This window comes from Otolemur garnettii, unplaced genomic scaffold (assembly GCF_000181295.1).
Source record: "Otolemur garnettii isolate 467f Iridium unplaced genomic scaffold, OtoGar3 scaffold00007, whole genome shotgun sequence".
In the NCBI taxonomy this organism is placed as follows: Eukaryota; Metazoa; Chordata; class Mammalia; order Primates; family Galagidae; genus Otolemur; species Otolemur garnettii.
Genome location: NW_003852402.1, coordinates 33,668,444 through 33,681,530, shown reverse-complemented (window position 1 = coordinate 33,681,530; position 13,087 = coordinate 33,668,444). Strand labels below are relative to the sequence as shown.

The window sequence follows — 13,087 nt, the reverse complement described above, 5'->3', positions numbered from 1 at the left end:
ATCAAACTGCTCAACACAGCCTTCATGTCATTTTCTCAGTTATTGCTTTAAAACGTTCACATTCTACTCTTAGAAAGATTCACCTGTACCCCTATAAGATAAACCTCAGAAGTGATCCCTCCAAACCCCCTCCCTCCACCCATTCCCTCTCAGATATTTATAATACAGAAGACCTGTAATAGGACATTATTTATATTACATGCTTCAATTGCAAGGTCCTATTTAGGTTCTATTAGTATAATATCTCTTAATCAGACTTTCTTCTTTTTGGGGGGAGATAGCTGAACTATTCTGGTAGAAGCATAACCAGATGGACACAAAATCTATCCCTTGACTTTTGTATTGCCTGATATTATCCTGGGATGCCTAGAATACTGTTAAACACAGATCAGTAACATTTATGTAGTGTAATCCTGAGAAAAATGCCAAGTGCATGAAAAGCAAAGAGATTGAATTTTGTGAAAAATCAGGGACTAAGATAATACATGATTATTGAATTGCTTTTATGTACTTGTGACCTGGAATTGGTCATGGATGATTGCAGTATTTTGTCTTTTATGTGGGGAACAAAAGAGACCAGCGAGCTTAACTCAAACTGAATTGTTAATAAATGTAGATTTTCATAAGTGAAAAACTCAAATCAATTCAAGGTAGGGGGCAGGGGAACAAGGGGACAGAGATGGAGAGGAGCAAGGGGGATGAGGGTTAACGTGTGTGGCACACATATCAGGAGCGGGACACAATTATAAGAAGGACTTCAGCTAGCAAAATCAAATAACGTAACCTAATTCTTTGTACGCTCAATGAACCTAAAACAATAAGTAGAAAAATAAAAATAATAATTGTGGGTTTTTACATACAGTATTGCTTTTCTTGGACAAATCTTCTGAACATGTTTGTAAGGCTAATATAGTTTGTTTTCACCTTCATTTTATTGATTCTCTAGGTTACAACAGTTACGTTGCAAGATTTGCCCGGGTGTAGTCTTTGTACATTGGCAGAGTGTACGAGTCTTCAGTTTCTCTCTCTACAACGCTGTGGATTAAAGTCTTTACACAGCCTGAGTAACTGCAAAAAACTTAAGTACATTGATGCACAGGTAAGTCCTCTGTTATACGGTTATTTAGCTTATAATAAAATATAGATTCATCTTCATGTTTCAGAAATAATAATTTTGAAGAAATTGTTACTAAAATAACTTTACTCAGTGATCAAGGGCCTCAACTTTTGAGAACTAGAAAGGGAAGTTGAGTGGGTGGCATTACCCGGAAATTACCTATCTCTTTTGGCAGAATATGTGGTTTTTGTTTTTGATAATTTTTGCTGCATAATAAGTGAATATATTACTTAGTAGCTTAAAACAAAACCCATCTTATTTGCTCAGGTGCCTTTGGTCCATGAATTGAGACCAAACTTGGCTGGGTATTTCTTCTGTAATATTTTGTGTTGATTTTGTATCGTATGTTAATTGCAATCAAATACTTCTTTTATAATTCTACTGCCTTGGCCGGGATGTGCAGAAGGTTAGAATCTTCTGTGGCTTTCTTGGGCCCTTTTCCAGGTGTGCTGGATCTGAAAAGTGAGTGTTCTTAAAAGACAAGTTCTAATATGCAAGTGCTTTAGCAAGCATTTACTTGCATCTGCTGGAAAATATTTTATTGGCTAAGCCTTGAATTCATATGGGAAGAAGACTGTGCAGATATGTGAGTATTAGGTTGTGAGGTTTAATGGGGGCCCCCAAAGTCACAGTCTATCATAGTCGACCCTCTGGTTCCTAATGATTCACATCCTTCCCACACTCAAAAGGCACTCACGTTCCCCAAAAGGCACTCACGTTCCTCAAAAGGCACTCACGTTCCCCAAACCACCAAAGTCTCACCAACTTACAGCATCACCCTCAGGCTAGAAGGACAGAATCTTACCATCTAAAACAGATCCAGACGGCGATGAAGCTTTTAAGATCCATCCATTGAGGTGGAGTCATCTCAACTCAGATAGCTGTAAAGTAACATTAAAAGTTATCTAACCTCGTGCTCACTTCGGCAGCACATATACTAAAATTGGAACGATACAGAGAAGATTAGCGTGGCCCCTGCACAAGGGTGACGTGCAAATTTGTGAAGTGTTCCATATTTTAAAAAAAAGGTATCAACCTTTCCCCCACCATACAAGGTGGGTTTAGTGAGCTACAGTAGTCATTCTTATTCAAGATAGGAGAAATAGGAATGAGTATTTAGATTATTTAAAATAATTTATTATACTGTCCTCTGTGTTTCCAATATTTTAAAAGGATATTAATAAATATATGAAAAATTAATCTTTATTAATGTACTTAATATTTATCTAAAAGATATAACAGTTTGCATTTTATCTTAGAAAATGACAGATTTAGATATTCATTTGGAGATCCTACCTCATTCTTCCTCTTTTTGCAAGCTTTGAATATTTCATTAATAAGCCATGAAATAAAATTAATTGCGTTTGTTTTTTGCTCTAGGAAAACCATATTGAGACCATCAACTGTGAAAATTTGGAAAATCTCCGTGTTGTTCTTCTTAATAAAAATCAACTGACTTCTCTTCATGGTTTGGATGGCTGCATTAATATTCAAAATATTGAACTTTCACATAATAAAATCACTCGACTTGGTGAGAACAGTAACATTTTAATATCTAAACAATTATTTTTCATAGTTGTATTTTGCTTCCTTTACTCTCTTTTAAGGCTAGACCCCATCACTGACTTGCATATTTTATTTATATTATAGTTATTTAATCTTTTACATTAGATTAAGAAAATAAAATCACTTTTAATGTACAAAAAAAGAATATGTTCCCACCACTTGCAAGTGGGTAGTAGGCTCTTAAGTTAGTAGGTTCATTTTTCTGTTCCATTTCCTATAACTAGTAGTGATATGAGTGTCACTGGGGATACGACTGGTTTGATGCCATGATGTTTTTATGGATCCTATGCTTGTCACACTTCTCATCAGTTGTCATAACTATTTCCTGGTGAATCCTTTCATCACTACTCTCCTTGGACTTCAAATATCACTGGTACTAATTATTCCTTCTTTGGGCAAGGCCTCTAATGCTCCATGAAAGAATTCATCATGCTGATTCTCCCTAAATTTTTTAATCCTTCCATCACTACTTCTGCATATCTATGTAATTGTATGTACTTCCTTCAGCGTGTCTTACACTCCATATAATTCTAGCAATGAAAATATATTTTCTAATTTAAGGCCAATCAATATATTTTCTTACTTTATTTTATTATATTTTATTTTTCAGACAGTCTTGTTTTGTTGCCCTCAGTAGAGTGCTATGGCGTCACAGCTCACAGCAACCTCCAACTCTTGGGCTTAAGTGATTCTCTTGCTTTAGCTTCGCAAGTAGGTGGGACTACAGGCGTCCACCACAATGCCCAGCTAATTTTTGGTTGTAGTTGTCATTGTTGTTTGGCAGGCCCAGGCTAGGTTCAAACCCACCAGGTCTGGTGTATGTGGCAGGTGCCCTAGCCGCTGAGTATAGGGGCAGAGCCATATTTTCCTTTTTTAAGTTTAGAGTATTGCAGAGTTACAAATGTTTTGGTTACATAGATTGCTTTCCTATTGCTTGAGTCAAAGTTATAAGGGTACCTATCCCCCAGATACTGTATATTGGACCTGTTAAGTAGGATTTCACCATCCCTTCCTCTCTCTTCCTACCTGCTTGATTTCTGTTGAGTTTTACTTTCATCTGTGCCTAGGAGTGCTGATAGTTCCAGTTTAATGGTGAGTACATGATGGTGTTTTTCATTCTCCTAATGCTTAATGTAGGAGCATAATCTCTCATTCCATCCATATTGTTGCAAAAGGTATTGATTCATTTCTTATAGCTAAGTAGTACTCTATGGTTATACATATACCACATTTTATTTATCCACTCAGATTGATTCCACAACTTTGTGACTGCAAGTTGTGCTGCAATAAACATTTTAATGTAAATGGTAGTAAGAAAATTGGTTAGCCAGATGTAGAAGACTAAAACAGGATCCACGTCTCTCCCCATTCACTAAAATTAATTAAAGATGGATTACAGACTTAAACCTAAGACATGAAACAATAAGAATTCTAAAAGAAAATGTTGGGAAAACTCTTCTAGATATCTGCAAAGAATTTATGAAAATGACCCCAAGGGCAATCACAGCAACAACAAAAATGAATAAATGGTACTTAATTAAATTAAAAATCTTCTGCACAGCCAAGGAGACAATCAACAACGCTAATAGACAACCTATAGAATAGAAGAGAATATTTGCATGTTGTATGTAAGGGCTAATTACAAGAATATACAAATAACTCAAGCGAATCAGTAAGAAAAAATCAAACAACCTTATAAAAAAGTGGGCAAAAGACATTAACAGAAGCTTTTCAAAAGAAGATGGAATAATATTTAATGAACACATAAAAAATTTCGGCATTACTAATTATCAGAGAAATACAAATCAAAACCACAAAAAGATTACACCTAACTCCAGTGAAAATGGCTTTTATCAAAAAGTCCCAAACAATAGATGCTAGCAGCATAGTTGTGGAGAGAAACACGTATACCTTATTGGTGGAACTGCGAGCGAGAACAACCAATCCTGTTTTTATAAGTATATCTGTCTGCCCCCACTGGAACCTTACTCTGTCATTCTCTCCTGCCTTCCGTCAGATTCTTCCCGTCACTGGCCCCTTCCTCTCACGTTTCTAAAACACACACACATTTTCCTTTTACCTTACATGGGGTTCTATCATCGCCTCATCTCTCTTACCATATGCTGTCAAGTTTGGAGAAAGAATGTTGTCTTCCTGCTTCCTCTTCTTACCACCCGATTCCCCCCTTCCACCCACTGAAATTTAGCTTTAGCCTCGCTTCTACATGGTTTACAGTGTGGTAATTCTAAAAGAAAGATCTCACTGTCTGTGATTATCATGCTGCTATTTTCTAATATTGAGTTATATATTCAGTTTTTGTCTTTTGTTCACTGTTACTGTCATAAATACTAATACTTCAATCTGTAAGTTCTCCTTTGAGCAATGATTAGTCCATAACATCTGATGTGTAGGTATTTTCAGCCGTTGCAATTTTAAGTTGTCTTATCTTTTATCTAACATTTTAAATTCTCATATGGAAAAGTCATTTTTTTTTTCAATGACTTGCTTTCTTTGGTAGTTTTGTTGCGTTATAGGCAGAGAATAATTTTTATGCCATTTATGCTTTTTGGAATTTATTGTGGCTTTCTTGTTAATATAATATGTGGTCAATTTTCATACATGTTTCATGAGCACTTTATGAAAGGAAGTTTTTAATTGACATGTAGAGATCTTTTCATTTATAAGTCTACCTTAGTGATCTTTTGTTTTAGGTATCCTGTCTCCTTGATCTACTTTGGACTGAGGAAGTTGAGCTATTTTAAATTTGTCTATTACTAGTAGCCTATTTCTTTTTGATATCCTTTGCTTTCTGTTTTGTGAATATTGTTGACAGGCTTCTTATAGATAAATATCTTCCTTTTATTGTAAATTTTAACTTTGAATACTATAAGTTTCTTCATTTAGCTCTTTGAAGCCCTTGAAACTAAATTCTTCCTTGTCTGCATATGGCTTATTTTTGGTTTTATTTGTCTACTAGGTCATATTTTTTTATTTTTATCCTTTTAAATCACTTTTTTTTAGGTATTTACTTACATACAACATAGATTAGAGTTTTAGTTTTGATCACAAATTAAAAACTTCACTTGCATGTATGTCTTGACCACATGGATTTATTAATCAGTTTATGTATTTGGCTTTACTCCTGTCATCCTGCTCATAACAATGTCTTCTCTGGAAATGATCCTTGGTTTCTTCCACCACTTGGGCACCTCTTCTTTTTTCTTGCTCAGTTTTGATAGGATTTGCTCTGGACAAGTGTGGAATCAGACTGAGTTATGTTGGATTTGGTTACCTATTACCCCACGTACAAAAAAGGCAGGTTATCATTTCTTTATCTCCCATTTATACTGGAAGTATAAGTTGTGTGTATTTTTATGTTTATTGCTCTTTTTCTGGAGGAGGTAGGTAGAAAGTTGGATCTAGACAATGACCCCCATACCCCCCCTTTTTTGTCAATATGGAAAAAGTTGATCTGTTTACATGAAGCAAGCTTTATCTTGCAAACATTTCAAAGTATGCTTTTAAAAATATAATATTCTTTACTATGTGTATTTGCCTATGTTCCTTTGCTTCCTACTTTGGGACCACCCATTACTTCTCCCATATGAAAATACTGATATGTTTGGTGCAAATATTTTTACTTTAAAGTACATACAGAAATATGCTTGTTGTTGTTGGAATGAAGGCCAGGGCATCGATAATGTATGTTACTATATTGGCATTTAGTGCAGCAAACTTACAAAAAATAAAAAAGGCTGTTTGTAAAAAAGGAATGCTTAAATTCCCATTTACTTCATCTTCATTGCCAGGAGTGCTGTGTGGGATTTTTTTGTAGGTAGTGGATTTCCTGGGATAGGATATCACCAAGATTTATGTAAAAACTGCCATAATCGTAATTGATGAACCTGAGGTATCTCTGTGCAGTGCACAGTAAACAAGGTAGAACACTTCTTTGCTGTCTGTTGGGTACAATGAAATCACTGTATTTATTGAGTGTGAGAAGAGTATACATGAAAACATAGATTTTCTGAAGACCAGTTGGAGTCTGTTTTTCATCTTCAGGAACTGCTTGGAGATTCTGGTTGAGCTAAGGAAAAAGCATAGATTTTGTCTTTCAATGATATATTGATGCTAAGAACTCTTATGAAGGGACACAAAGATAGATTTGTATTTGTAAGTTAATAAGTTACTATTTCATGCTATAATATTTCTTACAGAGATGAAATAAAATTGGAAGCAATATGGCAATATTTTACATTTGTAGTTTTAAGTTAAAATGTAAAACTAAGCTATAGTCCCTGCAGTAGTTAATATGTAATGTTAGCTCTAACTACTCTTTTTGTTAGAAAACATTAAATGCACATTTTTATTTGGTCAATATTCTTTGCATTTAAGTGGATGGGAAGAGCATCTATGTAGACCTCTTTAAAGCACTTCATTTGAAAGTAGTTAATGCCAAATGTTTTCCATTCTAAGTAAAGTATGTATTTGTAAAAACAAAAGCATAATGTGAAATATTTCTAACCAATTTTAAATAAGACACTTTTTGTTTTTAGAAAAATAACCATTTTTAATTTAAATAAATAATTTTAAATTTAATTTAAATAATTTAGCAGTTAATTTTAATTTTAATATTTAAAAATTAAACAATTATTTTGTTATTAATATAAATTAATGACTTATATAAATTGAAAGTTACAAAGTAACACATTTTTCTTATTACCTTTAATATTTAAGCATACTGTGTACTATGCCTATGGACAGACATAGGTTTTTCTTACTACTATTATTAGTGATAACCATACTATAAATTAAAAATATAGCTTAAAATAGAGGCATGGAGATATATTATATATTGAAATGCATTTTATTTTCTGGCCACGTGAAGAAAATAATAAACTATATTATTGAGATATATATACTTCCATAAAATGTATGTAATAATTTAAAGGATAGTGTTTACATTTTTGTATTATTTTCTATAATGGGGTCCATTTTTTGGACCCCAAGTGTTTGATCACAGAATATTTTAACATGATTCTGAATTATTCTTATATATTTTGACTGTGCAAAATAATCACTTTAATTTAGACTCAGTAAGTTTGCTTTAGGTTGATGTTAAAGATGGTCTTATTTTAAACAGATTAGAGATTTTACTATACTTTTTATTAATTTAAAATATGCTGTACAATTTTTTAGTTTTCTTTTATCACTCAATTTAATTTGAGTGTATAGCAGTTAAAATAAAAGTCTGTCATGATATCATTATTATCTTTTGTGGTTTCTTTCATTTAAAAATTTCCATAAGTATATTCAGACAAATTTGTAAAACTTCCGTAGTGTGGAGAAGCATTTTTTTTTTTTTTTTTGTGAAGAAGCAATTCTTGAATAGGTGTTGCCACATTAATTGTTAAAGTTTACAAATTGGTTTGTAGGAAATCTTTAAGACTTTTGGTCAGTATTTTTTTAGTTAGTTTATCTTTAAAAATAGCCAAAGGTAATAAAAAATGGGTGATTTAATAATCTAGCTTTCTTTATTCCTCTAATTTTTTATGAGGGATATATTGACTTTCTTATTATTTGAAACTAAATTAATTTTATATCCATGCTGGAAAAATTGTTTTATAAATATTATTGATATAAAGAATATAATTTTATAAAATAATAGCTTTCTTACCACCACGCACTTAACTGCTTTGCATATACATGTATAACTGTTTACATTAAACATCAGTGTGATGAGTTAAGTGTTATTCATTTTTTTCACTTCTCCAAGTAAGAAAGGCACCGAGAGGTTAGATAAATGGCCTAAAATCATAAAGCTCGTAATTGACCTGTACAGGGTTTGAAACTCAGAAGTCTACCCGGTGGCTTATATTCTTCTGCCTTTAATAAATATATATTTTCTAATTAGGATTATTGCTGTTTTATCTCTATTACAACTCTTTATTCTGAAAAAATGTAATTATTTTGAGCTATTTTCATTAATTTATTTTTGAGCAAATTTAGTGAACACTTAGTAGGTTTAAACACTTCTCTAGGCACTGAAATCACTGAAATGCCACACTGCAATATTGCTGGAAATGAGTGTCCTACCTTTCACTGAGTGAATATCCCAGTTATTTGGAATAAAATGTTACATGTATTTCCTGTATTGAATATTGGATGAAAATTAAAATAAATATGATGTGAACGTATAAGAACCAATAATTATTTTTGTTTACATATTCAGGAAGCTTCTATTTCTGCTACTTTAGAGAACACCTTAATCTATATGAAACATTTATTTAATTTCAGCAATTTGTTGATTTATAAATTTCAGGTCACACATTCCTAAAGAACGCCATTGGAAGTAGAAGAGATCCAAAGAATTTTTTATACTACTTTATTTTTCAGATAATATTGCTTGCTGGAAAAAATGACACTATGTTATAATATAAATATGAAACTTATTGAAATAATTCAACATTTTTACATAGGCTTAATTATTACTTGTACGTTTGGCTCATAAAGGAAATGTGCCTGGAATAGTACTTGTTTCTCAATATTGTCTGTGGGTTATTAGAGAGAATCGCTTAAGCCCAAGAGTCAGAGGGTGCTGTGAGCTGTGACGTCACAGCACTCCATCAAAGGTGACATAGTGAGACTCTGTCTCAAAAACAAGACAAACAAACAAAAAAATACAACATAAAACTAGACATTGCGCTTGAGAAAATGTTTTACACGACATATTTAGTGAAATTTTTGCTAGCCACTAGATGGTGCTAGCTTACTTTTTTAGTTTTGCAATGCAACACAATGGCTAGTGTAAGGCTGAAAGAGATTTTACAGATCTCCCAGTCTAGGCTGCTTAGTTTACAGATGAAAAAACAGACTCACATAGTTTTCATCTAACTCTTGGCAAAGGTGTGGCCAGAATCCAAGTTTTCTGAATCCTGTTTCCTTGTTCTTGTTTCTATGCTGCATATATAATACTCATGGACATGTGTGCTAAAATTAAAAACCTCAAATGTAGAAGAGGAACCATCAGAAGTGCCAGTTAATAAGCAGTTAAAGGAGGTAGACTTCTAGAAAACATTTATTTAGTGAAAACGTCCATCTTTAGTTTTACCCTTCCAACAGGATTTTCTCCTGTGGGCAGGAATGTTTTATTGACCGTTGGCTCATTTTTTAGGTGGGAAGAATTATTTGAAACAGATACTTGTAGCCAATACAGGCAAATACTAGTTTTGCAATGGACAGGAGCTCTTGGAGGAGTAAACACATTTGGCTAAAGTTTCATTTTCTGGGACATAGGAAGCTTTAAAAGGAATATATGTATCAGAGAAGTCAAGATCATTTAAGGTATTCTTAACATTTCAATATTTAAGTCCTTTGAAAGAGACTCTTAAATATTTTTGTGGCTGTTCCTTTTGAATGGGGACGTAGAAACAAATGATAGATATTGTGACTGAAAAAGAATAATTTTCTCAAACGTGTTAAGAAATTAATGTATCTTAAGATAAGACTTGTTATAAGTCTATTTTGCTTAGTTCTCATCGTTGATAGTAAAGAATTTGCAATATTAAAATACAAAGGGTGGTAACTAACTCTCCCCATCTAGAGATGAGATGCATGTTTACCCAAATGTATGTATGTTTAATCAGTTGTGTGTAGACTCTTGTGAATGTCTATCAGTATCCTCTTCCTCCTTCAATGTTTAGCTGAAAAGTCTGCTTTCTTTTATGCCTTCTTCACTCACCCTAGAGTTAACAGTTTTTAAATCACTTGTTTTATTGAGGATAATTGATATGAAACAATAACAGCTGTTATTACTAGTACCTATATTGTGAAAGTGCTATATAAGCTGTTTTAAGACATTCTTTTTAATCCTTTCAATAATCTGAAATTGCCCTAACTCTACAAATAAAGGAACTGAGGCTCAGAAAGTTATGCAGGTAGCTTACATTCACACAGCAAGTTTTGTTGTAAGCCTGCCTTATCAAATCTTAGGACTGTCTGCCCGAGAACCCACTAATTTTTTATTATGTTGCCTATTGATTAAGTGTAATACGGATAATGTTAGCATAGTCATGGATAAAAAGTTAAATAACGGATTGTCATGACGATTTTAGTTCATTGTCTTTACTCTTACATTTGATCTTTTTCTTTTGCTCAGAAATATTTTGGGGCCATGCTATTTGTTGCATGCAAATTTATAATGGATATGTGTTTGTTGAATTGACCAGTATTACCATTTTGTTCTACAGTAAAGCTTTTGCCTTACTCTTCTATGGCTGATACAACCGAATTATCTTTTATTTGGATGCAAGACCATTGTACACGCTCTCAAATAGATCTTGTTTATGTGAGTTATAGCTACCAACATTGATACTATCAGTAAAAAAACCAAAAATTTTAAGTTTTTATTTGTTCATGAATTTAAAACTTCAAACAATAAAGTATTTGCATTTGTCCATTTGACTATATTAATATTAACTATATTGAAATATTAACTATTTTTAAGCAAAAATAGTGAAAAGAGAGGGACATTGTTACATGTATTTTTAAATCTCTTTAATGTTTGACTTAACACAGGACAGCTGGGTTCTCCAATTTGACTCTGCATTCAATTTGCTATAATATCAGAAGTCATGTAGCCTCTGGAAAACTCCACTCTACTTTCTTGAGCAAATGAGAGTGAAAAAAGCAAATGACATCTTAGTATCATTATGAAAATAGTTACCACCTTATGGAAACTCTAAAATCAGGTGGACTGTACCTTGAGGACCGTGGATTCGCAAAATAGATCTTTTTCTATCCTTTTATGTGCAATTCTTCTACAAGCTGTTTTTAGTTTGCGTTTTTTTATAAAACAAGAAAATTTTATGTTTATTGTACTACCTAGGCTGCCTTACAAAGTCTACCTTTGATTTATACCCTTTAGTCCCTAGTAATTAATTTTTTATAATCAATAATTTAGTGCAATCAATATATTTGAGTATAAATTTACTATTTTACTATTTCATTCTATTTGTTCTTGCTGTTCTGATTTTTCTCTCTTGCCCTCTTTTAAACTGATTGAGGTTTTATTTCATTTTTTCCTATTGTATAACAGTTACATATTATTTTATTATTATTTTAACTTTCCATAGATGTTACATCAATAGTAATGTAGTAATACTATACTTACATTATTATACTTACTGTAGTGTTACCATGTAGTAATATAGTATAAACTTCCCATTACTCTTTATGTAGTAATATAGTATAAGCTTTCCATTCCTCTTTATTCTTTTTATTTCACTTTTTTTTTTTTTTTTTTTTTTTAGAGATGGTCTCACTTTATCACCCTTGGTAGAGTGCTGTAGTGTCACAGCTCACAGCAATCTCCTCCAACTCCTGGGCTTAGGTGATTCCCTTGCCTCAGCCTCCCAAGTAGCTGGGAATACAATGCCGGATACTTTTGTTGTTGTTGTTGTTGTTACAGTTTGGTCAGGGCCAGGTTCGAACCGCCACCCTCAGTATGTGGGGCTGGCGCCCTACCCACTGAGCCATAGGTGCCACTCTGTTTCACTTTTTATCTACATTGTTACTTCTACCCAAATAACATGAATTAGTTGGCTGGGCACAGTGGCTTACACAAGTAATGCCAGAGCTTTGGGAAGCAGAAGTGGGAGGATTGCTTGAGGCTGGGAGTTTGAGACAAGCTAGGCAACATAATGAGACCACATCCCTAAAAAAAATAAAAATAAAAATTAGCCGTGTAGCTCTAGCTCTTCAGGAGGCTGAGGCTGCAGGATTGCTTGAGCCCAGGAGTTTAAGGCTGCAGTGAGCTATTATTGGGCCCGGCTAAAGAGTAAGAAAAAACAAAGAGAGACAGAGAATATGCATACGTTTTTAATGTAGATTTGCAGATCTGCTGGGGATGACTTTTTTCAGATTTTCTCTTGTTAAGTGTGTTTGTAATGTGTACACAGATATACCCACCCACAAACACACAAGTGTGTTAATATTTGATGTATAGACTACGGTATTCTTGCTAGCAATAGCTGCATTGTAAATATTTTCCATTGTATTATGGCTTTCCTGACTAGGGTTGATCCTCAGCAATTTCTTTTCCACTTTCTGAGATATTTTTCTTTGTCCATAGTTTTTATCACTTTACTGTGAAGTTATTGTTTGTGGTCTCCTTTACTCTATTTGAGTTCATTGTGCCTCTTAGCGAATTTAATACATTAATTGATATAATTGTTATATATAATAATATAATATATAGGATATAATGCATTTTATATACAGATATCACATATCCTATAATTCTTTGATATTCTCTCTCTCTTTCTTTCTTTCTTTCCTTCCTTCCTTCCTTCCTTCCTTCCTTCCTTCTTTTCTTTTCTTTTCTTTTCTTTTCTTTTCTTTTCT

At 33.1% G+C, this 13,087-nt stretch overlaps 1 protein-coding gene and 1 non-coding gene across 2 annotated transcripts in view; both read left to right on the top strand.

Moving 5' to 3' along the window:
• The window catches only part of LRRIQ1 (leucine rich repeats and IQ motif containing 1), a 177,551-nt gene that overhangs the window by 20,186 nt on the left and 144,278 nt on the right, over positions 1-13,087 (top strand). The window contains exons 8-9 of the mRNA XM_003783489.2: positions 947-1,099; positions 2,498-2,648. Of these exons, the coding sequence (XP_003783537.2) occupies positions 947-1,099; positions 2,498-2,648 (304 nt within the window). The remainder of the gene's footprint in view (positions 1-946; positions 1,100-2,497; positions 2,649-13,087) is intronic.
• On the top strand, positions 2,031-2,137 carry LOC111723092. Its single transcript, XR_002771711.1, has one exon. It is a non-coding gene; the product is annotated as a U6 spliceosomal RNA (small nuclear RNA).